The 25534-nt window shown below is 53.9% G+C and overlaps 1 protein-coding gene and 1 long non-coding RNA gene across 6 annotated transcripts in view; both read right to left on the bottom strand.

The window, feature by feature from the left end:
* Positions 1-797: 797 nt before the first annotated feature.
* Positions 798-25534, bottom strand: part of CUEDC1 (CUE domain containing 1) — a 74710-nt gene continuing 49973 nt past the window's right edge. Inside the window, exons 2-13 of one of the 5 annotated variants that reach the window (XR_005657982.1) lie at positions 20264-20908; positions 16084-16211; positions 11034-11160; positions 10803-10907; positions 10131-10323; positions 9134-9217; positions 7226-7297; positions 6279-6372; positions 5478-5536; positions 4594-4664; positions 3891-3978; positions 798-2323 (exon numbers count right to left, since the gene is read on the bottom strand). Coding sequence is in view for 3 of the 5 variants with exons in the window: in XM_039885730.1 (XP_039741664.1) it covers positions 4597-4664; positions 5478-5536; positions 6279-6372; positions 7226-7297; positions 9134-9217; positions 10131-10323; positions 10803-10907; positions 11034-11160; positions 16084-16211; positions 20264-20596 (1263 nt within the window). In the remaining 2 variants the exon portion in view is untranslated. Of the gene's footprint in view, positions 2324-3890; positions 3995-4593; positions 4665-5477; positions 5537-5613; positions 6090-6278; positions 6373-7225; positions 7298-9133; positions 9218-10130; positions 10324-10802; positions 10908-11033; positions 11161-16083; positions 16212-20263; positions 20909-25534 lie in introns of those variants that run through there. The other 4 variants (XR_005657981.1, XM_039885730.1, XM_039885732.1 and 1 more) reach the window with 4 other exon arrangements.
* Positions 12996-14262, bottom strand: LOC120620795 (uncharacterized). Its single transcript, XR_005657983.1, has 3 exons — positions 14078-14262; positions 13661-13935; positions 12996-13109 (listed from the first exon to the last, which is right to left on the bottom strand). It is a non-coding gene; the product is annotated as an uncharacterized LOC120620795 (long non-coding RNA).

A 25534-nucleotide genomic window follows, 5' to 3' on the forward strand; every position in this document is an offset into this window, starting at 1 on the left:
TCTGGAACATCACCAGCTGTCTCAGGTATGCCAATTTATAAGCTGACCTCGGTCAAACTGGGGGTGTGAGGACAACTTCTTTGTAGGGAGGATGGGAGGAACCTGCGTGTTTGTCCTAAAGGAGAGAGTCGGGCCACTGAGCTCAAACCTGGCATCTGCGGGAAGAGTGGTAGCCTTGGCCTGGGTGACCCGGAGCCCAGAATCAAGATGTGTGGGTGGAACCAACAAGGAGGCCTTGGGATTCAACACCAGAACTTTCAACCTTGAGAACTGCCCTATGTGAAAAGGGCACCAGCTTCCTCTCTTGGCAATGAGTTCGCTGGTTTGGGAGGTAGTCCAGCTGAGCTGGGGAGTAGGGGAAAACTAGAGACATTTGAACTGGGAAATCTCTGCGGGCCTCTGAAGTCTGAGATTGCACATCCATCCAGCCTCCAGTCCGTTACTCCAGAAGCCTTCTGTTTATTTAGGGAGGTGACCTGCTGGAGCTTTCACAAGGCTGACTTTCCTGTCGGTGTTTCCTTTGCCTATCAGCAAGCAGTTTGTTTTCCTAGGGTAAACAGGAAGGCGACCATGCTGAGCAAAGCCAGCAGGTCAGCAGGGTGGCGGAGGGGGCAGCAGGTGTCACCTTCTGAGTGCATTGCAGAGAGGGCTGGGCCCTTGGGCGTCACATGCTGCGGTTTAGGGGGGGCGGGGGAGGCAGGTGGCTCACGGGTTAGACGCGGGGCTCGAGGGGCCAAAACCCTGCCCAGGGGAGAGAAGAGAGAACAGAGAATGTCCAGCCCATGCCGCCGGCCACATCAGAGCACCAAGAGAACACCAGGTCTTTATTACAGGAATTCCTATGAAACAGCCCCAAGAAAAAACCCACACATAAGAGAAAAAAAAAAAACAAACCACTAACAAAGCAACACACAGACATGGGGCTGGGACTTCCCCGCGGTGCGCCCGGTTCAGGGCCACAGCCCAGAGGCCCCCCCACCTCTAACCCTGAGGGTCAGACCCTGCTGGAGCTTGGGCTGAGGGCCCGGGGGGCTCTTCGGAGGCACAGCCTGGCCGCAGGGCACAGCGGAGGGTAGCGGGTCCCCGGCTAGAGCGCCCCCCGCGCGCTTCCAAACTTGGTCACGCGCAGAGGCGGTAGCGCATCCGACCCCTCCCGCCTGGGTCCGGCCAGGCGGTCCGCCAGCACCGCGTGGGGCGGGGGTGGGAAGAGGTGCAATGGCAGTGTCGCCTCGCCGGCCTGAGCGCCCTCCACGCCCTCATTATGCCGGGGTGACTTGAGGCCACCAGGGCCCCGCCAAGGCTTGGTTCCCACTCTCAGCCCAGCGGTTGGGCTGGTTCCACACTCCGGGGGCGGGGCGGGGCGGGGCGGGGCGGGAGAGCACCGAAGCCTCGGGCTGCTCAGGCTTACAGGGTCTCCAGAGAGGTCAGCATGTTCCCATCCCGATGGTGCGGCCAGAGAGACTAGGCAGTCTCTCTCCCATTGGCAGTGGTTGGTGCCAGGTAAGGTTTGTAGAACCGGAGTCTCCTCTTGACCATTCACCTACTCGCTCTTGGCAAGGGGTACCCAAGAAGCCCTTCTGGCCCGGGTGCTCCCACCAGGCTGGCAGCCTCTGCACCTTGTTCCTCAGTCCTGTACCTTCTCAAGGGTCACTTCAGAACCCGCTGCTGTATACCCTTGGCTATAGTAGATCTTCTAGTCCAGCTCAGGATTCAGAGCCCCTTTGAGATCCCACTGTTGAGACTGCAGGGCCCCATCCAAAACTGGCTTTTGTCTTCTATGAAAGTACAGACTACCCTTGCCTAGCCAGAGTCCTCCAGCTCCGGGGGGGTGGGCCACCCTCCCCATCCCTGCTGGGGGCCATGCCAGCCCCTAACAAAGGCAGCCTAAGGGGCTGTGCAGGTCAGCAGCCCCAGGAAAAAGGTGAGATGCAGGAGGCCATGGAAATAAACTCAAGGTGCCCAGCAGGGAGCTGGGGACCGGGGTAGGGGATCAGGGTTTTTTTGTTTGTTTTGTTTATAAGAAGGGAAGTTGGATCCTGCATTTCCACCCATTACCCATAGAACATCCTGGCTAAAAAAGGGGCCCTGGTTGGCTGTTGCACCCCAACCCCAGGTCCTTCCTCCAATCACAGCAACTCCGAAGTTCTAAGTCCCATGGAAAGTGGCAGTGGCTGGGCTGGACTGTGGCCGGAGAATCACTGGGCCTTGGTACTCGAGCACCATCTGTCTGGCTGCAGCTGGGCTCTTCAACTGGGGGCCAGTTTTGCTCTCTGGCTGCCTCCGCCATGTCAGATCATCTCCAGCGAGGAGGAGCTGCTGGCATCTGGTAAGGAAAAGGGATGGGAGGAGTCTTTTTCAACGGAGCTCGGTGGTCTTTCATCACTGGTTTCTAGAGAGATGGTTTTGGGCAGAAGCTACCAAAGACAGGAGACTCTCTCCTTCCTCCTGGGACTCTGTGTCAGCCTTGGAATTCTGCCTGGGGGCACATGCGCGCGCGCGCGCATCCACACATGCACACACACATTCTAAGCTCCTAGAAACGTTTCAACTTGCAGAACAGCAGGGACTCTGGCAGCTAGAGATGGAGTGGAGGGCTGGAATTCTGGTGGAAGCTGCTGGGTGGGAAAGGGTGAAAGGGAGGGACGTACCCAGCCCATTCTGTGATACAGTAATAGCTCAGGTGAGCCAGACTCAAGGCACCTGTGGTGGCAGAAAAGTAAATTGGGACTAGAATTTGGTGGGCCCCACTCACCAGCGTGAGACGTTCCTAAGCCTTTAGTTCTCAGAAGACCCACTCAGACAGCAAGAGAAATGGAAGCAAAGTTTTTAGGTGATGGGGTGAACGGAATAGGGGCAGTGAAGAGCCTAGGGGCTATTAACCAGGTGGTGAGAGTCTACCAGGGCGGTGATGAAGGAAATGAGAAATGAAATGGGGAAGTCAGGAGGAAAGACCGTCTGGCCATCAGTGAGTTGAAATCCAGGGCTAGAAAGACAATCATGGGCACAGCTGGGGATACGGAGCAGGCAGGGAGGACTGACTGAGGTGGAGATTCAGATTTTGGAGCCAACTGCACAAAATGATCGCTCAGTGCCAGAGAGAGTAAGGAGCGAGAAGACGGCAAGGAACATCAAGGGCGGAGCTACCTGGGGTTGAGGGAATGGGAGGAGCAACAGGAACCTGAAAAGCACCCGGAGAATAAAGACTTGAGAGAAAGAAAAGTCCAGGATTCTGGGGCCACAGGAGCCAAGGGGAGGCAGTTTCAAGAAAGATGATGGGCACGGCATGCAGGAGAGAGCGCCAGAGGACAGAACGGGAAAAGGCCCTGGACCTGGCAGGTGACATTCTCGAGTCAGTCTGAGGGTGGCAGGAGGGACTGCCAGCCTGCAAATGGGTGAAACTTTTTTTGCAAGTTGGGTGATGAAGGAAAATGTTGAGGTCTCCTGGTTTTAAAGATGGGGTGGAGGAGGAGGATGTAGGTAGACTTGGGAAAGGAGCTAGAAAGGGAAAACCCGGAAGACTCAGGAGGGAAATAAATAATGGGCAAGGTCATGATGCAGGGGTAGCTTTGGACTGGACACATTGTCCCTGAGGATCCACAGGATAGAGATGGCAGCAACGCTGAATGGGAGTGAGGGCCCTTCCCCCGGCTGGCTTTACTTGAGCTTTCCAGAGAAGTGGGAAGTGTGGGTGCAACTCCATGGGTGAAGAAAGCCTGAGCACGAAAGGAGTCTGGATGTGCCTGGTGGCGGATGTGGTGAAGAGTCAACTAGAGGTGATGTGAAGGCCAGCCGCAGAGGCTAAGGGGAGCGGGCACTTGGTTTACCTCACCTCCATGACAACTGTCTTCAGGGTAGCAAGTATTTCTTTACAGTCTGAAACAGGGCCATACCTGCCACATCGTCAGCTCAATACAGCCTTGTAGATGCTGACCACTGGGACCAGGACAACAGTTGCGGGGAGGGCAGGCAGGCAGCTTCCTGATGGGGGGAGGGGCTGAAAGAGTGACAGGAGTAACCGAGTCCTGGAGGAGGTGTTGACATTCCCTGTTTTCTCCCCCAGGGGTGTTCAGGAAGAGAGGAGGAGAAGCAGCCTGGGGGCCAGGGCTCCAGCCAGAAACAGAGCTGCCCTGAAAGGGGCAGTTTCTCTCTTCCGGTTGTGGCAGATCCTGCACCGCCCAACCCAGGCAGGCAGTGGGAGAGTCCTGTGTGTGCTCGGCCGGGGTGAGGCCATCTCGGCTTTTCTTAAATCGTTCCTCATAGTGGGCTGTGTGTGTCCTGGACTGTTTTCTCAATGAGGCTGTAAACTATTCAGGGTGTAAGCTGATTTTTTTTCCTGTTCTCAGCATCTGGCTTAGGTCGGTGTGATTATCTTTTGTCAAATGAATGAATAACCAAGAAAAAGAAATGCAGAAGACTAGTTCCCATGCAGAAGCCCAGGTCCCCTGCCACAGCGATGAGGGAAGAAACCCAGAGCCTGCACTATCCAGTCTCCTGAGCCCAATGCCTCTGGACCCCTGGGAAGACAGGTGGGATGTGGGGAGTGGCAGCCCCAGCCTTGGACAGTCCCTGGGCAGCGGTGGCTCCAGGCCTTACCTCTTACTGTCCTTCCCTTAGGGCTTCCTCCGCCTTGGACACCTCCTGCCGCCTTCCCCGGAAGTCTTCATCTGAAAAGCAGAGGGAAGCTGCCTCATCCTCCACCCTGCAGGGCTACGCTCAGACAAGTCCCCCAGGCTGGGCAAGAGAGCGTCCTTGTTTGCTCCGGCACATGCTGATCCCTGGGGGGCGACGTGTGGGTCTGGTGAGAAGGCAGCAGTGCACGGTACAAGGTTAGGACACCTGACCGCCAGCCTGTCTCCATGACTGAGCTCCAAGACCTCGGACACGTTCCTCCCTCAGTTTCCTCACCTATGAAGTGGGATGGGGAATTTGGACTACCCAGATGACCTCCAAGGCCCTCCAAGCCCTTGTTTGTGGATATCTCCTGACCACAGAAGGGTAGTCTGCTCTGAGGCATAGGGATCAGGGCTCGGCTACAGGCCTGACAAGTTCTGAGGCAGCATCTTCTGGCCCATGTGGCCTTTGGGAGGGACTGGATAAATGAACACTGAAAGGCCTCTGGGCCCAGAAACTGAACCTGCCCTAAGGTTGTTCTCAAGTTGAGGTCCCTCTGTGTAGGTAGGCCTGTCTGCCCCCTCACACCCCAGAGAAGAGAATATTCCCCAGAAAAAACACCTGGCACTTTATGCTGCAGGTGGAGATCTAGGTGGAGGTGCAGCTGGGGCTCCCTTTCAGGAGTGGAAGGAAGGGAGAGGCAATATGGTCCAAGTGGAAGGGCCCATTTCTTTGGGTCACCTGCCCACCAACCCTTGATGTGTCCCCCAGGCTGGGTCCACCATGAAAAACTCAGGCCCTCCTCTTGCAGGGCCACTGACCACAGGCAACTTAGAACTCCAGCTTCCCCACCCTCCATGCCTCACCACAAGTGTGGCCCTCCACGTCGTCCAGGAGATTGGCAGTTGATGCAGCAGCCCCCAGCCTACCCAGCCGTTCAGGAAAACTGATGAGTGGGCACCGCCATCGTCCTCCCGCTCCCTGTCCCGAGCCCTCCACCACCCACTCCAAGCTCAGGAGGCTTCTACCACACCAGCCTTATCCCCCCAATACTCCTCAGTACCTCACCCAGGCTCCTTTTCTTGGAGTCACCTGAGCAGCCAGGCCCTATCAGCCAGCTCCCATCTTGGGGACAGAGGAGTGACTTTCTCCCTGTTCTTTGGCTGTTCAGCTTCTCATGTCCTGGGCCCTGTCTGACAAGCAAGGATGGGAGCCTGGATGATTAAAAATATGGAAAACCTTATTTTTACTCAAGGGACTGAAAGTGAGAAGCCAAGGCCAACATGCTTTATATGAGGAGGCAGAAAGATCTGAGGGTCAGTTCAGTCAGAGAAATTAGAGAAAGGTTTGCTGAATTCAAAGGAAGAACCAAGTTTTCTCCCAAGATGCAGATTACTCCAGACAAAAAGTACAAATGCTGTAGGACAACTTCTGAGCCTGCAGCAGGAAGACGTCAGATGCTGGCCTTCTCCCCAAGCCTGGTCATGGTGGTCAAGACTGGAACGGAGAGATGGGACAGCAGACTGGCAGCAGGGCTCATGGAGAAAGGAGGGCCACAGACCCAGGCCCCACTCTTGGAGGAGGGTATAGCCTTGGGGAGCCCAGCCCAGGGTCTCAGTGCCCTTAGCACCGACTGCCCCCACCCAGTGCCGGGCCAGAAAGGATACGACTGATGCTTCAACAAGTGTTTCCTCTTTGACTTCCTCATCTTGGTTTTCTCTGAGAAGGCCCTGGCCAGTTCAAACAGCTTCCTCCGGGTGGCTGGGAGCAGAGAGACTTGTAAGCCGGCAGCCAGAGCACCAGATAGCTGCCCACCAGGGCTCAGAAGGGGCTGGGGCAGGCCCCCACCCCCACCAGGGCTGGAGGCAGGTGGGCAGGCTGGTGTGAGAGCCCAGGGAGCCAGAGAGGTGATGACAGGCTGGTGCCCTGGGGGAGTGAAGCTGCCGTCCTGGGTTGGCCTGCAGGGGCAGCACAGGCCACTGCAAACCAGACCAGGGATAGCTGGCAGCCCGAGATCCGGGTACTCCTCAGCTGACACAAACAGCAGTGCATCTTGGCTTTCTTTCCCGCCGCCTACCTCCACCCGCCTTGCCACCTCCAGAGATGGTTCTGGGATTTCCGTGACTAATCCCAGATCTTCCCTGAAATGGAGCCTGAAAGGATAGCAGCCTCATTCACACATGGTTCTGTGTCTGTGGGATGGGGAGGGGAAGGCAAGTACCGGCTGGCAGGATTTTGTGGGAAGAGGTCATCAACCATGCAGGCCTCCCACCTGCAGAAAGTAGGTTTAGCAATAGCCCCCCCACTCAGTCAGGCCCAGCCAGGCCCCCTCAAGCCATGGAGAACATGAACATTAAAACTCCGGGGAGGGAGGTATAGCACGTCATTTTTCTGCAGACAGCTGGCTCAAGAGGATTTAAAACTTAATTTGTATCCAGACTCAGCCGCACAGAGAAATGAGGCAAGAAGGCTGAGGGAGGTAGCCTGCGATTAAAATGTCACTTCAGTTCACCAAGAGTCAACTGCATTAAAAATTCTGGGTGGCTCCCTCCCTCCCATGGGGCCACAGGGCCTGTCTTAGAAGAGCTGGAAGGGGGACATGCACTGGACTCACATTTTCCCATGTGTTTCAACTTGTCCCTGAATAAGGCATCTTCAGACACAGTGGAGTTGTTGTCACTGACTCCTGGAAGGAGGAGACACTTCTGAGGGCCAGCCAGAGAGGAACAGTGGCTGCCCAAGGCCCCGGGGAGGCGGGTTGGGGCTACCCTGAAGGACAGGGATTCAGCCCAACCCTGCTATTTGAGGAAGGAGGCGAAGAGCAGGTTTCTTCTGTAACTAGGAAACAGCTTAGAGCAAGGACGACACTTGTGGTTCAAAGAGTGTGTCTGTCCCCACCCGCGCCTGGCTTTCCTCCTCTGTAAAAAGAGGGACAGTCCTGTGGCCTGCTATATGTGACGAGAACCTGCTCTCAACTGTCTGCTTCTCGGACCAACTCCACTTCCGTGAAGTCATGTTGGTAGCTTGAAATCAGCTGTGGCTGGGGTTTTTGACACCATACAAGTCATTAGACACTGCACCTGGCCTTATCCTGCAACCCAGCTGGCTGCTAAACATTCACCAGCAAGTGGTCTGCCTGCCTGCGTCCCCCGGGGTGTGAGAGGTAATGAGGTAACGGAAGGAAGGTGCAGGGCACAGAGGCATTCATCCGTGATGGCTCCTGCCCCCTTCTCCCCAGGGTCAGCCCCATCCATTATTCCCCCCAGACGTGGAGTTTCTGAATCATTAGACAATGAATAGGAATGAGAATGGGGTTGGTACCAATGTCAGAACCCAGTTGGCCACCCAGAGTCTCCCCACTTACTCTGCACCCACTTGGGTTTCTTACTGCCCTTCTAAAGCCCGTGCTGTCTACCCTGCAGCTTGGCTAATCCCGAGTCACCTTGTTTGCTAAGTCCTCTGTGAGTCATTCTGATCCATCTCAGCAGCCCTGGTATCTATAGTTAATTCAGGATCAAGGACAGAGGCTGCCGTTAAAACCCTCAGCTGCACATCTGGTGGGGCCTAAGCTCCCAGCCTATTGCTTATGAATCAGTTCCATGGGATTTTTCTCTCTTCGAGCTGGGACAGCTGAGCTCCCCATCCTTCTGCTCCCCAGTCCCCTCTCCACTGTGTGATATAAGGTCTGTTTCGGGCAGAAGCTGCTGATTCTGTCTCTGAGGAGGGCAGCCTGTGTGCGTATGTGGAGGGCTCTGGCTGATGAGGGGCCACTATGCCACACATATATGTCGAGTATTGAACCAGGGCCTCTGGGTCTCTCTGCCCCATGTTCCCAGCTTGACCCTCGTCCATGCATCCCAGCAGGCTCCTGTCCACCCCTGGCCTTCCTTCAGCTGGTTGAGGCCCCTGGAGAGGTCTGGCCCTCTCTTGAGGCAATTCTTGCTTCTCACTATCTTGTACATGAAGCTTAAAATTCTCTTCCTCCAACACAAGGGCCGGGCCTGGCTCACAACAGATTTTCCCCGGCTACTGAATGTGAGCGAATGAGTGATTCCTTCCCAGACAGATCCTGCCCCGCTCCTCGCCATGAGCTTGCTGTATTCAACCAGTGTGTCAGCTTTGCTGGTCTGCTCTACTGTTTCTTGGATATATTTCCATAAGCTCCCCTGGGGCCAAGACCAAACCTCATAAGTCTCTAAGGCCTCCTTCTTTCCCCCATTCTCACATGGTACGTTATGTGCTGTGGCATGCCCTCTTCTTGCCAGAGCTCCAGGCACCTCTGAGGAGTTCAGCCAGCCTGTTAGCCAACCCCAGCTTGGGCTCCAGCAGCCGCTGGATTGGTAAGAACCCAGGGCTGCTAAGTAGAGGAGCCATCTCATTCCACGGTGAGTGCAGTGGTAGAAGCACAACCCTCCCCACCAGCCCATCTCCTCACTCTACCCTCAACTCCAAGAACACAAAGCAGGGCTTGGGTATGAGCCCCTGTGCCCTCCAGGCCTCTCTCCCAGGAAGGCAAGGTTACCTGGAGCGGGAGAAGGAAAGCCAAAGTCACTTCCCACAGCCACACTGCTTGATTTGGATTTCTGGGACTCGTATTTCAATCGATCTGGAAAAGGACCACATACCAGTCAGGGAAGGTAGCACCTGGGCTGAGATGCAGGTGGTTGTTGGAGGCGAAACCCCCAGACATGCATACGAGTACACACAAAGTGTCTGCACACACAATGTCTGCTGGCTCTCAAAGAACCAGCGACCACAGAAACACACCTTCCCTGACAAGCACTGGAATGGAAGAATGTCAGAATTAGAAGGACTCTGAGTGATCATATAGTCCAACCCCTTCATTTAAAAGGAGAGGCCCCAAGACCCCCAGTACCTTTGCTACAGAGCTGGGGCTAACCCTGGGCCTCTGTCTCAGCTCAGCCTTCTCCCTGTACTTCTTGCCCCTCCCACGTGACAAGCTGTCAGTCTCTCTCTGTCTCATACACACACACACACGTAGCCACTGTGACCAGCACAAGACAGATGTCCCACAGCTCTCCTGCAGTACTCTACCTCAAACGCACTCCAGCCCTGAAGGGGAAAGGCGGCCAGGCTGGAGAGCAGGGTCCCCGGGCCAAAGACAATCTAAACACCCCCAAAACTCAAGAACCCCTGCTCTAATGTCCTCCACTCAGCCAGGCTCCTTCTCTGACACCTATGGACCCAGTCTCTCTGCTCCTGGAGCTCCAGACACAAGGCCAGTGCCTGGCATAGAGCAGATGTGTGTGTGTGTTTTGGCGGTGGGGTGGGGTGGTAGGAGAGGGCCCAAGAGGGCACACTTTTCCTCCCGGTGATTCAGGTCTCCGTTGGCTCCCACAAGGACAAGGTGGTAAGGGCCATGTCTCAGCAGTTCAGAGACCTCCAGCTCCCTTGGCCTCTAGCTCCCTGCCTCTCCTGACCCCAAAGGCTATAGCCAACATCAGTTCCATTATTCAGCCATGGAGAAGTGGCCACAGGGTCCCCACCCAGTGTACCACCTTTCTCCAGGGCCAGAAGGAAGTCGCGATTGCGTTGCAGCTCCTTCATGAACTCCTCGTTCTGCAGGAAGAGTGCAATCCTCTCATCCTCCAGGTACTGCTTCCAGCGGCTCTCCTGGTCCCGGGTGCCAGGCCCAGCCACAGCGGGCAGGCCGCCAGCTCCACTCCTGGGCTTGGAACCCCCAGGGTTGCCCTGAGGAGGGGAGCGAGCATGTTGAATGCCTACTCACAAGGGCACATGTTGTACAAACATCCATGCACATCTAGGGGTACACATGTCCTCTCCCAGAATCCTCCAGCCACATCCTGGGGCCTGAGCCTCCTTTCAAGATCTAGTCATAGGCCAAAATCCAACTGAACGGGCCAGATCCCTCTCTACTGAGGAAGCAGCAAGGGCTTAAAAACGACTTTTCCTCCCCCTTGGACCATCCTATCCCTTTATTTACAACCTGAATAGTCCTGAAAAGTAATCTGCAAACTGCTCAAGAGCCTACACAAGGATCCCCAAACTCGAAACTCTCCCTGCACCAGCTACCTCAGGGTGAGACCCCCACCCTGTGCGAGAGCCCCTTGGGATACGCTAACATCTGGGGAGAAGCTACCTCTGGCCCTTTCCCAGGAGAGGGAAGGAAGGTGCTCTGGCCCTCTGCCACTGGCTGCCCACATGCCCACCTCTCCTACAGCCAGAGTATCCTCAGGGCTGTCACCTTCCCTGGGTGGAACAGGAAATCTCCAGACCCGGACAGGAAATGAGGCTTTTGGTTCAGCATTCTTTCCCTACAAACCCAGGGTAACAGAAATAGCTTAGCCGGGACTTAAACATCAGGAAGTGAAACTGGCTGGCACAAACTCTGTGGGCAAGTGGAGATGTTGCACAGGCAGGTCGGAGGCATCCTCCGTTACCTGTATGCTGTCCAGCTGCTGGGGCAGGATGCGGAGAAAGTCATCGGGGAGGTTGCCCAGCAGTGGTGGGTTCCAGTTCCGATAGCGCCTCTGGCTGGAGGGGGGCGCAGAGCCCAGCACATCAATGCTGGAGGGCGAAAAGTGACAAGAGGAGGGAACCGTCAGGCCCAAACACAGGCATCCTGGCCCATCACGCCAGGATCCTGCTCAGAATGGCATTCCTTCTGCTCATGCCCTCCACTGCTTCCAGCACAAAGGCCCAGGGCTCTAGCTCATTTTCTTCACCAGGCCTTGGCTAACCCCCACCTCTAGCCCCGGGCATGGGTTCTCGATGCACCAGAAGTTCACTGCTCTCCAACCACTCAGTGCCATCGAGGTCTCTAGGCCTAGAGAGCTCTCTGATCATGGCACTCAGGTTGGGTGGTGTGGATTTAGATGATGTTTACGAACACCCTCTAAAGACAGCAGGGGTCGTGTCCTTTCATGCTTCTGTCCCTAGTACCTAGCACAGTATGGGCTCATGGCTGCTGAGTAATAAGTATGCTCCAAATTAACAAGCACATAAGCTACTAACAGCCCGGTCTGCCTGAATGCTGGCTTGCTTGGATAAGGGGATATTGGAAGGCCAGGATCCTCAGAGAGTAGAATATATTTAAGTTCTTGTTCTGATGCAGCCGCAAGCCAGCAGGGTGGTCTTGGGTGAGCCCCTGCCTCGCCGCCAAGGCAGGTGGGAGCCCCTCATGAGGCTGTCTCGAACAATGTTCTGAAAAGGCACATTGAGATGTGGGAGCAGAAGGGTTCTTGTTCTGGGGGCACTCAGTTCTGCTCTTTATAGGCAAGGTACCTTTCTTCATAGGTAAGGTGCCTGGTGTGAGGTCTGTGCCTTGGCAGAGGCCAACAACGAGGAGGGAAGGAGAGGAAGAGAAGAGGCAGCACCCGCCCTCCCTGACCCCAGGCTCCTGCTCTGCCGCCTTGAGCCCGAGGGCAGCCTGGGCCCAAGCCAGGAGCTCCCCACAGCTCCTCAGCAGCCTGCAGCGTGGCAACCGCAGGACACGTGTTCTGCTGAATCAGGGAAGTGACACGCACAGAAGGCAGCCGAGGCCTGGGGGCGGTGGGGGCCACTCTGGCTTTGGAGCCTGGCTTTGATTTGGTCTCCAGCTCCAGGAATCCCGCCGCCCCCTCACTGGAGGAGAGCTTTTCCGGCTGGGCTGCTGCTGCCTGTGGAAATAACTTCCTTTCCTTTTCTATTTTGGGCGGGCGGCCTCGCGGGGGCGAGGTGGGGGGGGGGCAGCAGACAGGATAACAAGCTGCTAAGTGCATGGTGGTAGCAGCACACGCAGACTGGAGCCAAGGGAACCCCGGCACGCCTCGTCCACCCTCTCGCTGTGCAGATGAGGGGATGGTCCAGAGCAGAGTTTGCATCACAACCCAGGACCTGATTCCTAGGCGGCTTTCTCTCCACATCACTCTGCCACCTCCTGTCACTGTTGGAGGCTTCATTTTTCCCAAGGGCCTGAGAGGCAGGGAAGAGGCTCCCCCATCTCTCAGGGACCCTAAGACTACCTTTAGTGAGTTCAAGCATAGAGAAAGCCTCCCCAAGGTCACCAGCCTTTCTTTGGCTTCAAGGCCTTCATCTGGGGGATGGGTATCCACCCCATCGTAGCTACACCTCACCGTGGAGAGCCCTGGAGTCACATTTGGACCCTTCTAGCCACCTAACTCAGAACCCAAGAGGGGAGGGGGACAAGGAGCAGGAGCCCCATCCTCAGCCGAGTTTCCCTTGCTTCTGGGCCTGAGTCCTCGAGGAAGGGCAGGCCCAGCCCCCTCTGGGCCCCTTGCCCTGGCACCAGCGAAGATGAGGTCAGCCCACAGCTGCGAGAGACAGGGGGGCCCTGGGCCCAGTCAGCCCAGGCAACTCCATTGTGGTTGGAACGGAATGTCAGAAATGAGCCGAGAGGCAAATAAAAAACTTCCAAGGCTGTAATTTCAATGGAAAAACAGCAGGTGGCCTGTGCGGAGGGGTGCCTCTGAGCTTCAGAGCTGGTCTTTCATTCAGGAGACAGAGGGCAGGACCGGCTGGGGGAGGGGAGAAGGAGAGAGACGACTGGGGAGGCTCTCTTGGCCCAGAGCCTACCCAGAGACCCCAACACTAGAACTTCATACCCCATCAGACCTCCAGGTTTACCCACGGAATATCAGAGCCCAGAAGGATTTCAGAGACAAACCTTCCAGGCAGGATTTTGGTAAAGACTGGACACTGAGGCCCAGATAGGGTCAGGCTCTGTCCCAGGGCATACAGAGCATCCAGGCTAAACCAAGGATCCTGGCCTTTCAGGTGTGCTACCCTGGGATCACCCTGCCTCCCTGTGCCCCAGTAGGACAATATCCTAAACCCTGCCCTATCTGCAGTTTCATAGGCAGCCCAGTGACTAGAGGTAGCAGAAAGGGGCCAGGCCGTTCCTCCCTTAAACTCCTCCTCAAATCGGATCTCCCCCAGCAGCCAGAGGAAGATTCTAAAACACTAACCTGATCACATCACTGCCCAGCTTAAACTCACTGGCTGAAGGATAAGGTCAAAGCTCCTGGGAGTACCCACCGAGACCCCATGATCTCCTCGCCTCTGCTACCTCGCCCAGCCGTCCCATACTTCCTAGAGCTCCCCAGATGGTTCCTGCCTCTAGGCCTCTGCACGTGCTGTTTCCTTCGCCTGGATTGCCCTCCTGTCCTCTGCTTCACCAGGTCACAGCTCGGACATCAGCTCCTTTAGGCAGCCTTTCTTGCATCCTGTGTCCCACAGACTCTGAACTTCTTGGGAGGGACGGGTCAAGGCAGTGCTGTATTCATCTCTGCATCACACACCTGAATATTGCAGGTGACTCAATAAATGCTGGAAATGAACGTCCTGGAGAGAGAGACTAAATGAGGCTGTGGAAGTAGCCTAGGAATGGATCTGGGCCTAGCAGGACCATCCTGGAACAAAGGGGCTCCTGCTCAAAGGCTGGCCCCACCTCTTCTGAACACTGGTCTCTGAAAGGAAGCCTCACCACTGGTCTCAGGGTTCAGTGTTAGAGCTCAGAGGCCAGCCATGCAGCGGGGGTAGGGGTGGGAGGAGCAGTGAACCACTGATGGTAGGTCTGATCATGCCTGGCACTATGCTAAGCACTCCACAAACGATTCTCAGTCAATCCTCACAACAGTGCTGAGGAGGAGATTTGTAGTCCCATTTCACAGAAGAGGCAAACGAAGCTCAGAGATGTTAAGTGGTGAGCCAAAGGCCGCACAGCAAAGGTACCTAAAGAATTAGAAATTAGGTAGCTGAAGGAAGGGGGTGGGGAGAGCTTCTGCCTAACTCCACAACTCAAGTTCTCTTCCCCGGCATCTACCTCCAGCCAGCAAAGCCTTCATTTCTAGCACTTCTAGGTCAGGACTCTGAACTCAGGCAAGAGTAGTGACTTGTCCAAAGTCACTGAGGCCTCCTGAGCCCTGGTCTAGTGCTGAGGTCACCTTGCCCCCATGTGGGGCTCCCATTACTGGGCTGCACTGCCCTTGCCCCCAGGCCTACCCAACCCACAGCAGCTGAACACCCAGCCAGAGTAGGGAAGGGAGGATGTGGCCAGAATATTCATGCCAGGTTACACTGGGATCCTGTCTCTTAGGGCTCCAATTTTCCCTTCTGAAAAATAGGCAGGACCACTCTGCCTAATAGAAACCGAACCTTTTGCAAAAGCATCTTAGGATTAAAAAAACAATAATAAGTAAATAAATTTAAAAAGTCAATGGAAAATCATTTAGCCTCATTCCAGGCTCCAAGTCCTACCAGGGTCACACTCAGACCTACCTAGTTACTTCCAGCACCCCTCCCCATTACAACCTCCTGGTACCACTGTGTCAAAAGAAGGAGCCCAGCTTTACTCCTGTCCCTGACTCAAAACATTGCTCCCCTACCTCCCCGCGTAAACTTCTAGGCCTCTATCAGCAACCTCAACTGCAATCACAGAATTTTCTCATTAGGGAAACAACAAGACACAGCAATGAAGAGCCTTGCTTTTGGAGTCAAAATGACCTGGGTTCGAATCCCAGCTGTGCAGTCTTGGGGAAGTTATGAAACCTCTCTTAGGCTCAGTTTCCTCATCTGTCAAAAAGGGATGACAGTGCCTACACCTCAACAGTTGTTAGAGGATTCGAATGGGATGGTTTCTAGCGCTTAGTAAATGGTAGCCGATATTACTGTCTATATCTATATATTGTCTATACTCTGTGTGAGAACAAAGTTCTCCACTACCACTGTCTGAGGCTCCCAAGATCTTCAGAAGGGAAGATCCACTAGAACTGCAGCTCTACAATAAAGAGACATCTGGGTTCCAGCAGCCCCACGATAAACACAAAGCCCTGAAAAACAAGCACCTCAGAGATCCATGGGACCCAACTGGCAACCAATTTTACGTTTAATCTCCAAATTACAGAGTCCCTGGCCTAGAATAAGTCTCCAAGGACCTAGCAGTCTATCCTTCTGCCTCCAGTTATCAAACTATCCCAGCAAAAGAAACTTACTTGCTCCCATTGCTTAAAAATCCCCACAACATCCCTAGATGAGGGATGGCAAATATATATTCATTCCATCAATGACTGATGGCTATCTGGGAGTTCTGTGCTAAGGAGGATTCTGAGGGTCTGTCTCAAGTGAGCAGGAAAGAGCACAGTGATGGACTAGTAATGTCTGCCATGGGCTCGGGATAGGAAATGTCCCATTCCATGGGTTCGTCATTCCCACTCTGTATCTTCCTTGACTATCAGCCCCCCGAAGACAGAGACCGAGCCTTATTTGACTCTGTGTCCAGTATGATGTTCAGCATAGCACCCAGCCTAGAGAAGGAATTTAGGGAACGTTTGCTCTTAAAATCTTTACAGTTTGAAAGTTCTTGGTATCTAGTTAAAATGTCTCTTGCCGCATGCTGAGGGGTCCAGCCAAGATTCCCACTGTGTCTGTACCTAGTCCCAACCTCTGATCCCTTCCCATACTGCCCTGTGCTGAGAGGAGCTGGCTTCTCACCGGGGCGGTGGAGTAGGGGGAGCCAAAGGGTAAGGCCTGTCGAACACGTGCATGTGGTAGGCTGGTGGGGAGTACACAGGAGGGGGCTCTTCGTCGGAGCTATCAGGTTCCAAAGTCCTTTCCAAGATCTGCATCAGAGAGAATAAAGAAAAGTATATTAACAACCCTTCCTTGAATTTAAGTAACATTTACACAAGACCCAGTGTGGGCAAGGATGCAAAGGAACCCTGCTTTGCTGGTGGGAATATAAATTGCTACGACCAGCACTTTGCAAATATTTCTTGATCTGAGTGCTGGTGAAATGCCACTGAGCTGCACACTTGTGATGGACAAACTCTTCTATACATGTGTTATTGTTGATAACTAACTTTAACATCAGTCACACCCTCTCTCAAAGTACTTCTACGTAGATTATCTCACTTAGACCCCAATTTGGCAAGGTAGGATATGGATTGTTACCCCATTATACAGATGAGGAAACTGAGACCCAAGCTGACTAAGTGACATGGCAAAAGCCACACACTGTTTTTAGAACCGAATCTTCAACTTGAACATGGTCTCTGCAGCAAGGGTCTCTCCCTCAGGCACAGTGCCTGCATTTCCCGGAGTGGATTCTCAGGGTGCACAGCGGCAAGGAAAGTACTCGGGGTGCCCCTCCTTCCCAGACTCCTCGCTTCATCTAGGAGGCAGAAAGAGGAGCAGGCAGAGGCCAAAGGCTGGGCAAAGGCTGGGGTTCCTGCTCCATGGACTGACCTAGACCCTTCCCCAGAGGTCCACAGAGAAGTCTGGGGCAGGAGGCAGCCATCAACCAAGAGATCCAAGGACACACAACCCCAACCAGCCTATACCTTAGCCTCCAACACTCCTCTCTTTTCCTCCCCAGCTCTGTTCCCATCTCCTTCAAGATCAAAGAACCTAGGAAGGACTCAGAGGCTGTCAATTGGCCCCAGAGTCTCCACACCCCATGTTTTAACCTCAAGTGAGTTTGCAGAAGTCACTGCTAAGCTGCCTCTGCTCTGCCTCTGCAAGCCTGGGCCGGGCCAGGTTGTACTGGCACATCCCGGCCCTGAGCCCAGCCGTGCCTAGAATCTTACAGGGACACCTGGCAGATGGGAAGGTGGTAAGTGAGCATACACACGAGTGCACACATGCTCACACACGCGCGCACACGCACACACACTGCCACGCTCTGTGCATATACAGCAAGCCTGACCCAAGGAGGCCTCTTGCCCTGGAATGCACTAACGTTCTTTCCTTTGAGGCGGAAAGTATTTAAACAGATGCTTTTGCAGAAAGAGAAGAATGTAGCTGCTTTGCAGGCCACTGCTCTGCCTACCTCAAATTTCCAAAAGAGGGAAAAAAGAGAGAAGGAGAGAACACTGTGAGCTCCATTCTTATTCACCGGTGAGCCTCAGGTGTCTGGCACAGGACAGCGGCTCAGCAACTACCTGGCACACCCAGAGACCACACTGGTACTGTCCCTCAGCCCCTATTCCCCATCCCCTAGACCCCACTGCTCTGAGAGACGGGGTTCCAGGCTGGGGCCTTGAGGCCAACTGCTGGAGGATAAGCCTCTCCACCTTCAGTGGCTGGTCTAGTCTGTCCACACTGAGCTTGGTCTGAGTTACTTGGGTGAGGAGGGGTGAGCTTAGTGGGAATTGTTCCTAGAAGAATGCTGCTTGCGGTTTCCCATAACTGGCCTAGCAGTTGGGGTCCCCAGACGCAGGGAGATCAGGCCTCCATGACCACAACAGGAGGTACCCTGGCTTCTCGGCAGCTCCTGTGCCTCAGTGTGGCCTCTTGGGGCTGCAAGAACCAGACACTCATAAGAGACTCCTGGAGCAGAATGAGGGAACGCCAAGGAGGCAGGCAGCGGGCCAGGCACGCTCCAGAAAGGCTGATCCCGTCTCCAGGGAGAGCAACCCCAGCCATGTTTCTGGCCTCCCCCTACCGCTCTCCCCCCAATCCCGCCAGCCACAATGAGGTTGTTCTTCTGGCTCTAAAGGTGCTGAAATTTTCGGCTCTGTGGCCTCCTGGCTTAATTCAGTGTGGGTGATGGATGCCTGCCAGGTGCTCTGGGGGCCAGGGTCTGGCCATTTATCTGACAGAAGATGTTTCTCTGTGGCAAAGCTACCCCTCAGGCCAGCCCACCATCCATCAGCCCCCAGAGAGGGGGCTTTTTCCAGTCAGCAGTTATTGTCATTCCAGCTGCTGCTCATAAATTTTCCAAAGCACTTTCCGCTGGCTCAGGAACTGCCTGCCGATGGGCTCAGGCAGAACTCCAAAGGTAGGGGGTTGGGGACACAGCCAAAGAGGGGTGCTGAGAAGGGATTCAATCTGGAAAGCAAGATTCTTAGAAAAACAGAAGCACACACAGTGCAGGGACGCTGAAGCCTTGCAGAGGTTCGCAGGGCTGTGGGTGCCATGGACAAAGGAAGAAATAGTATCCTACCTGCCAGCCTGCCAGAACAAAGGAGACTGTAGAAGGGTCAGAGTTTTCAGAAAACTTTCCTTCCAGCTCACACTTAAAAGATGTATCTGCAAACACACACACACACACACACACACACACACACACTCACCCCTCCTTTTCACAAAGAAAATCTGGGTTTTCCAATATTCCCACGCACTTGCTAATCCAGGCAGGTCACAGGAATGGTCTCCTGGGGAAAGAAACTAAAGAAAGCTGTGTAAAGACAGCAGCAACATTTATTCATTCAACAACATTCCCTGAGTGCCTGTGATGTGCCAGGATTGTCCCAGGTGTTGCAAGAGGCACAGGGATGAACAAGATGTCATTGTCCACAAAACTTCTCTACCTGGAGAGAGAAAGCTGAGGCAGCATCCACCAAGGGAGGAAGAGCAAGTGAGCTTCACCCTGCAGGATGACTCTGATTGATGGATGGACCGTGGCTGCCTGCAGGGCTGTGTAGAGTAGGATTCTGAAGGCTTATCTGGGTCTAGGTTTTCTCACGGTAAATGAGAGTAATAATACTGCCACCTCATACAGTTTGTGAGGATTAGAAGAGATAACATCTAAAGCATGAGGATGGTGCCTGGCACAGGCTGGGACTCAATGAAGAGCAGAGTTAAATCCCATCCACTGAGTCCTTCTTCTGTCTTGTCCATGGCTGCATGTGCCACATGCTCCTGCAGGCAGTGACTCTTTCACTGAAGGACTCTGTGTGCAGCACTACAGGTCCTGCGGAGGCTGGGGTCCAAATATGTACTAAACTCTTGAATGGGGCCAGAGGACTGGCCACGCCCAGCAGGTGGGCCTTGATGCTGTGGGGTGGTCACATATCCCTCAACCACCTCCTTGGAGTGAGAAGAGAACGGCTTGGGTATCTATTGCTCACTACCCCCTCCATCATGCCTCAGTTAGAGAGAGTCTGACGTCACTCCTCTTCTGTGGCTCCTTATGCTCTGGGAGCACAGCCCCACTCATTCTCAGTGGTTAGGCCTCGTCAACCTCTCAGTCTCCATTCATTCTAGGATCCTGGCAGATGGTCCTGCTGTCAGTTCCGTAGGGATTCATGGTCTATTTCACCTCTGAGCCTTTGCACAAGCTGTTCCCTCTGCCTGCACACCCTTTCCCTCACTCTTCGCTCTTCCTTTGGGTCTCAGCATAGCCGTCCTCTTGGAATCCATTCCCTCCTCTCCTATTTTAGTATATGTGCATCCGAAGCGGGTACCCTCCTCTCCTGCTTCTGCTTCTCCCATCATAGCACTTACCACCCTGAGCTGTCCATGCCTGACTCTTGCCTCTAGTCCCCACTGGACTGTGAACTCTTCGAGGGCAGAAACTTTGTCTGACTCGGCCCAGGTGGATGGATACCCAGAGGTTCAACAGTAGCCTTTCTTTGAAAAATACAGACTACAGCGCTCCACCCTGGACTGGCATTTACTATGTTGAATGGGGCCCAGGTGTCTGCATTTTTAACAAGCTCCTTGATTCTGATGAGTCTTTAACCACGATCTAGTACCATATTCGGCATACCACTAAGTGCTCCGTGCTTGTTGAATACTGCATGATTTCTGCCGGTAAAATAAGGTCACTGACTGACTTGGGTACGGTTTCCCCAGGAGAAATAAGGCTGCTCGCTAGTTAGAACCCAGATAGGGTCCTAACCCGAGTCCTCTAAGGTTTTACCAGGAATTACCAGGGCCACGCCCCTACCTCTGGGGGGATGCTGTCCTCAGAGTCAGAGCTGTCCTCGTAGACGCTGCCGCCACCCTCCTCCAGGTTCATCTGCAGCAGCTGGTCGATGGTGGCATCCACGGCGCCGCTGTTGGCGCGCAGCACGCACTCGATGATGTCGTAATCCATGTTGGGGAACATGGTCTTGAAGTCGTCCATGGCCTGGTTGAACTCGAGGCGGCGCACCTGGCGGGCGGGCCGGCTGTTGTTGAGCTCCTGCGAGGCAGCCGCCTCGCTGCCCCCGGCCCCGCGCGCCCCGGCGGAGCCGCCGCCAGCGCTGCCGCCGCTGCTCCGGCGGAACAGGCTGGTCATTTTGCCGAGCCGCTGGGCGAAAGTGCTGCCCGCCGGCGCAGAGCCCCTTCCCCCGGGTCCCTGCGCCGTCGCCGCACGCTCGGCGGGCTCCGGAAGCTGCTCCCGCGCCTACCCCGGCCCCGGGCGGCCGGGCGGGACCGGACGAGACGGGCGGGGTCGCCGGGTCAGGAGACTAGACCGCTGGGCCACAGGCGGCCCTCGGGGAGCGATCCTCGAGAGCCGGCGGCATCCGGGCCTGGGCCCTGGGGGGCTGGACGGCTGGTCATCCACACCCCCGGGACATCCTGAAGCCGGCTCCACAGACGGTCGCACCTGAAACCGAGGTAGACAGAGTCAGGGACAGAACGCAACAAACTGAAGCTCAGGGTGATGCCCAAGGGAATTAGGGCGACCCCCTGCCACGCCCAGGGGAGAACTGCTTCCTTCTCCAGCTGCGACAATCAAACAGGCACAGTTTTTCACTAACAGCTACATCAGTTGGCAAGGGCTTACTCTGTGCCAGGCACCATCCTAAGTGTTCTGAGGGGCCTAACGGATGACACTGCTATGAGGTGGCTGCTAGTATCCCCATTTTGGAGATGAAAAAATCGAAGTATAGACGCTGAAGAAGTGGAGGAGCTGGAATCTGAACCCAGGACTATGGTCTCTGAGCCCCTGGTCTCAACCACACACTGACAAAACCCTTGAGGATCTGATTGAAGAAGGAGGGGCTCTGTATAGGCCATGTCCTGCCTCTCTGGCCTCCAGCCCCACCCCGTTCCTGCTTTCCTCATCTTCTCACATCACAGTCCCAACATCGTGGTCCCACCATCATGGCTTCCAATTTGTACAGAGCTCCACTAAATCTGTGACGGAAAACCATCCAGCCCACTCAGATCAAGGCATGTAAATCACTGCCGAGGTTGCATTTCTGTTAGTGCAGTGAATCGAGAGTTGTGTGTGTCTAAAATCAAGTTCTGACTTTCTCATGCTTATCCCAAGTTTTACAGTAATTTTGCTAATTATAGAAAAGTGGCAGCTTTATTTTAAGGGACTGTTCTATCAAAGGATATTCTTAAGTTTGATGAAACAGGTGCAAACCTGTTTTCCCTTTTCTAGGACTTGTGTCATAATCTCAACAGCTGATATAGAAATGTTTGTGTGTGCAAATCAGTGTGATGATCTTCTTAGCCATAATCTCAACAGTCAAATAGCTGATGATGTAAGGAAGACGAGACCACAAGGGTGAGGAAGGGGTGACCCTCTCTCATCCCAGAGTCAGAAGACCCATCACTACCACGATTCTGTCTCTTTAGGTCAGTCCCCTCGCAGGTAAAATAAGACCTCAAACTGTCCCCCTAGTGCCTTCTGGAGCCACCATGCTGAGATTCTAACTTCCTTCAAACCTCTACTTCCTTGGAGGGACATGGAAATTCTCCAGGGCTCATGTTCTGGGATTTGCTGGGCGGGCGTCTGCCTAGTCCCAGAGACGTGGGCTGTATTCAAGAATAGAAACTAGAAGCACATGGATCCCATGCAGCCCCCTGACAGTGATGTTACAGAACTATAATCCCCTCCCACTCCCAAAAAGAAAACTGGTTAACTCTGATATATCTATATCTATATTCCTCTTCTATGCATATACTACTGTATGTATGAATTTATTTTACTGAAATGTGATCAAAGCATAAATTCTATTCTGCAACTTGTATTTTCCATTTCATAATTTATTATAGCCATCTTTCCATGTTAGAACATATAGATCTATTTCATCATTTTTAATGCCTGAGTAGTATTCTGTTGACTGGCTGAAGCATGATTTATTAGTCAACCTCCTCCTCTCCATCACTTCCCAGATGAGCAAGTCACAGCCCAGAGGGGCCAAAGCCATTCACAAGGAAACACAGAGGGTGATCTCAAATGATCAGTTCAAGACTTCTGTTATGAGAATGAACAGGAAGGTAGCCAAGTATGACATGGCCTCCCGCAGCTGGCTTTAGACGCCCCAAATCCCCACACCCACATCTCCCACCACCCCCGACACACTGAGAAGTTGGAGGATGCCACTCTGATTGGCAGTATGCCCTACAAGACAGAGCTCCGCCCTGGGGACTGCTTTTGTCCTGGGCCCTGGAAACCTGCCTTGAGGCCTCTAACACACACCTCAGGGCCAAGAGGCCCCAGAAGCCCGTGCCCTGGGTTGTCACCTGCTGTCCTGGTGTTGTCGCACATAGGGGTCAGTGCCTTTTGGAGTAAAGCCACCATCATCCTGCCCCTCGGAGTAATTTAGTAAGAGAGATGGGAGGACTCAGCTTTCACTTTGCTAAGGGCAGTCCCTTAAAGAAAGAAGCCAGGACCTGACCCACCCCTGGTGGAGGAAAAAGGAAAATGGTGAGGTTTATATCTTCCCGTTTGGACCAGTCCCTCAGCCTCTGGGCTTCTCTGAGAGTCATTCTCACATGCCTACCATTTACAGTAAGTGGATCAGTTCAGACCGAGGCTATAATTCCTGTTCTGTCACACCTTGGCTATGGGACCTTATACAAACCTCTTCTCCTCTCTGTGCCCAGTGCCCTCACTTATATGTATGGAGCTTCAAAGAGAATTCAACAAGATAATCCTCAGCCCAGTGCCTAGAACATGGTTAGCTGTGTGACTGTTGTTGCCACTGCCCCAGAAGGCTGGCAAGAAGCCAGCAGCAGTCAGTAATACTGGCTGTGCTGCTACAGGAATAGATAGGGTGGGGGATTCTAAGAGAATCCTTCTCCACCATCTGGATGTCAACCCCTGGAATTTCCTCTGGAAAGAGATACTGGTCCTTGAAGCCCTAGGGAAAGCCTAGCTGGCCTGGGCAGCTGGAGACACAACAGGTCAAGAAGCCTCTTCCATTTACCCCAGATGCCAAACCTTGAAAGATAGTATTTTGTGCGTGTGCCATGACATGTAAATGGCTGAAAACTCTAAGCCAGCCACATCCAAATTACAGATGAAGAGAGGAGACCTAAGACTAGGAGGGAGTCGCCCAAGGACACAGAGCCAGTAGTGGCAAAGCCCAGACTTTTCCATCAAAGGGTGGTTCTGCGGACGAGGAGAAAGTGGCTCAGAAACGGTAATGGGAAATGCAGGGAAACAGGATTTAATGTAGAGAAATACCATTTTCACAGGGCTCTGCAGGGACTCATAGACTCCCAAGCCAGGCTGCCTAGAATTAGCACCAGGTGGGGCTGTGAGGCCCCCACCTTTCAGAATCATCCCTCCCCCAACTAAACTCAAGTGCAATCTGAGGCCAGGGCTGAGGTATGGCTAGCATGGCTGGTAGCAGGCAGAAGGACTGTCCTCAGGGTCAGAGTCATCTTTCCCAGGCTGCCTTTTGCAACTAGTAAGACTCAAATGAAAAGCAATTTGAAACACATGAAAGAATTATGGCAGGAGATTTAGGTTTATGAGCTGTGCCAGGCGCTTTCACATTTAATCTTTATTACAACTCCAGAGATAGATGTTATCGTCTCCATTTTGTAGCTGTGGGAACAAGTTCATAGAAGTCAGGTAACTTGCGCAAAGTCACATCGCCAGTAGGTAGAGAGGCCAGAATTAGGAATCTACTACCTAAGAGCCAAAAATGCTAAGTCAGGCTTGCAGGGCGAAGAGCCAAGGAGCCTCAGAAATGTAGCCATGTGTGCCCCAGGCTCAAGAGACAGGGCACAGCCTGGCTGACATTCCAGCAGAGGAAATGTGACCCAGACAGCACTGAGGAAGGGAGGAGGGAAGGGGGTGTCTGTTGGCTCTGCCCCAGAGCTGGCTCTGTGACCTTGGGGAAACCACTTCACTGCTCTGAACCCCAGCTGCTGGGCACTGGCAGGGAAACAGAGAGAGATAACCCCTGACCGGCTTCTGAAGCAGGAAGTGAATCAAACCCGCCGAGCCTGTTAGAAATCTTGGAGGCTGACTCAAAGGCTCTCCTGAATTCACAGTTGTGACTGACCCGGGGACTGGGAAGCAGAAACCCCATACCTGTCTTCCTGCAGGTCCCAGGCAGCCAGGCCTTCCACTTCCCCATAAAACAATCCAGGCCTGGCAGGGGACGCAAATGGCCAACCTTCACTCTAAGCTTGAGTAGACAGCCAAGGCCTGAGTCACTCCCTCCTGGCCCAGAGAGGTGGGCAAGCTGCCCCAATGTTATTCTCTTGACCTTGCCCAAGGTCACTCTAGCTAGTCTCCTGCAGAACCAGGCAGAGGCCACATGGGTGATGTGAGGGCCCAGGAGCCAGAATCCTGGGTTCCCATTAAGACTTTTTGACTTGGAGAAATTTTTCACTTTTCTGAACCTCAGCTTCCTTATTTGTAAAAATAGAGATAACACCGACCTAGCAGGAGTGCTGTGACAGAACTTATAAGGATGCCTGGAGCATGGTAAGCCCCCAATGAGACAGGTTTGCGTGGCCTCAGCCATAGGCCTTGGCCCTTTTCCTAGACTACATCCACACCCTGAGTGATCTTATCCAGTCCCATGGCTTTAAATACCATCTACACGCAATACTGGCTCCCAAATTTCTCTTGCCCTAAGGTTTCCTGAGAACATGACCTTCAACTCCACACTTGCACATCTGACCTGCTGCCTTCCCTTGGATGTCCAGTACCAGCTCTAACATGACAGGTTGTCCACCTTCGTGATTTCTTCCAACCCCAACCTGCATCTCCTCTCCTCCATCTCTGTCGATGGCAACTCCATGTGGCTCAGGCCAAACATTTGGGAGTCATCCTTGAGTGCTCACATTCTCTTACACTCCCACAAACTGCAGCAAATCCAGTCTTCCCTGTTTTCAAAATTATTCCAGAATCCGGCCCCTCCTTGACACCTCCACCGCTACCACCCCTTGCCTGTCTCCCTGTCTCCCCAACTGCCTCCCTACAGACTACTCATCATGGTGGTCATTCCTCTGCCCCAAACCCCCCAGGGTC

This window comes from Pteropus medius, unplaced genomic scaffold (genome assembly GCF_902729225.1).
Source record: "Pteropus medius unplaced genomic scaffold, Ma_sr-lr_union100, whole genome shotgun sequence".
Lineage (NCBI taxonomy): Eukaryota > Metazoa > Chordata > Mammalia > Chiroptera > Pteropodidae > Pteropus > Pteropus medius.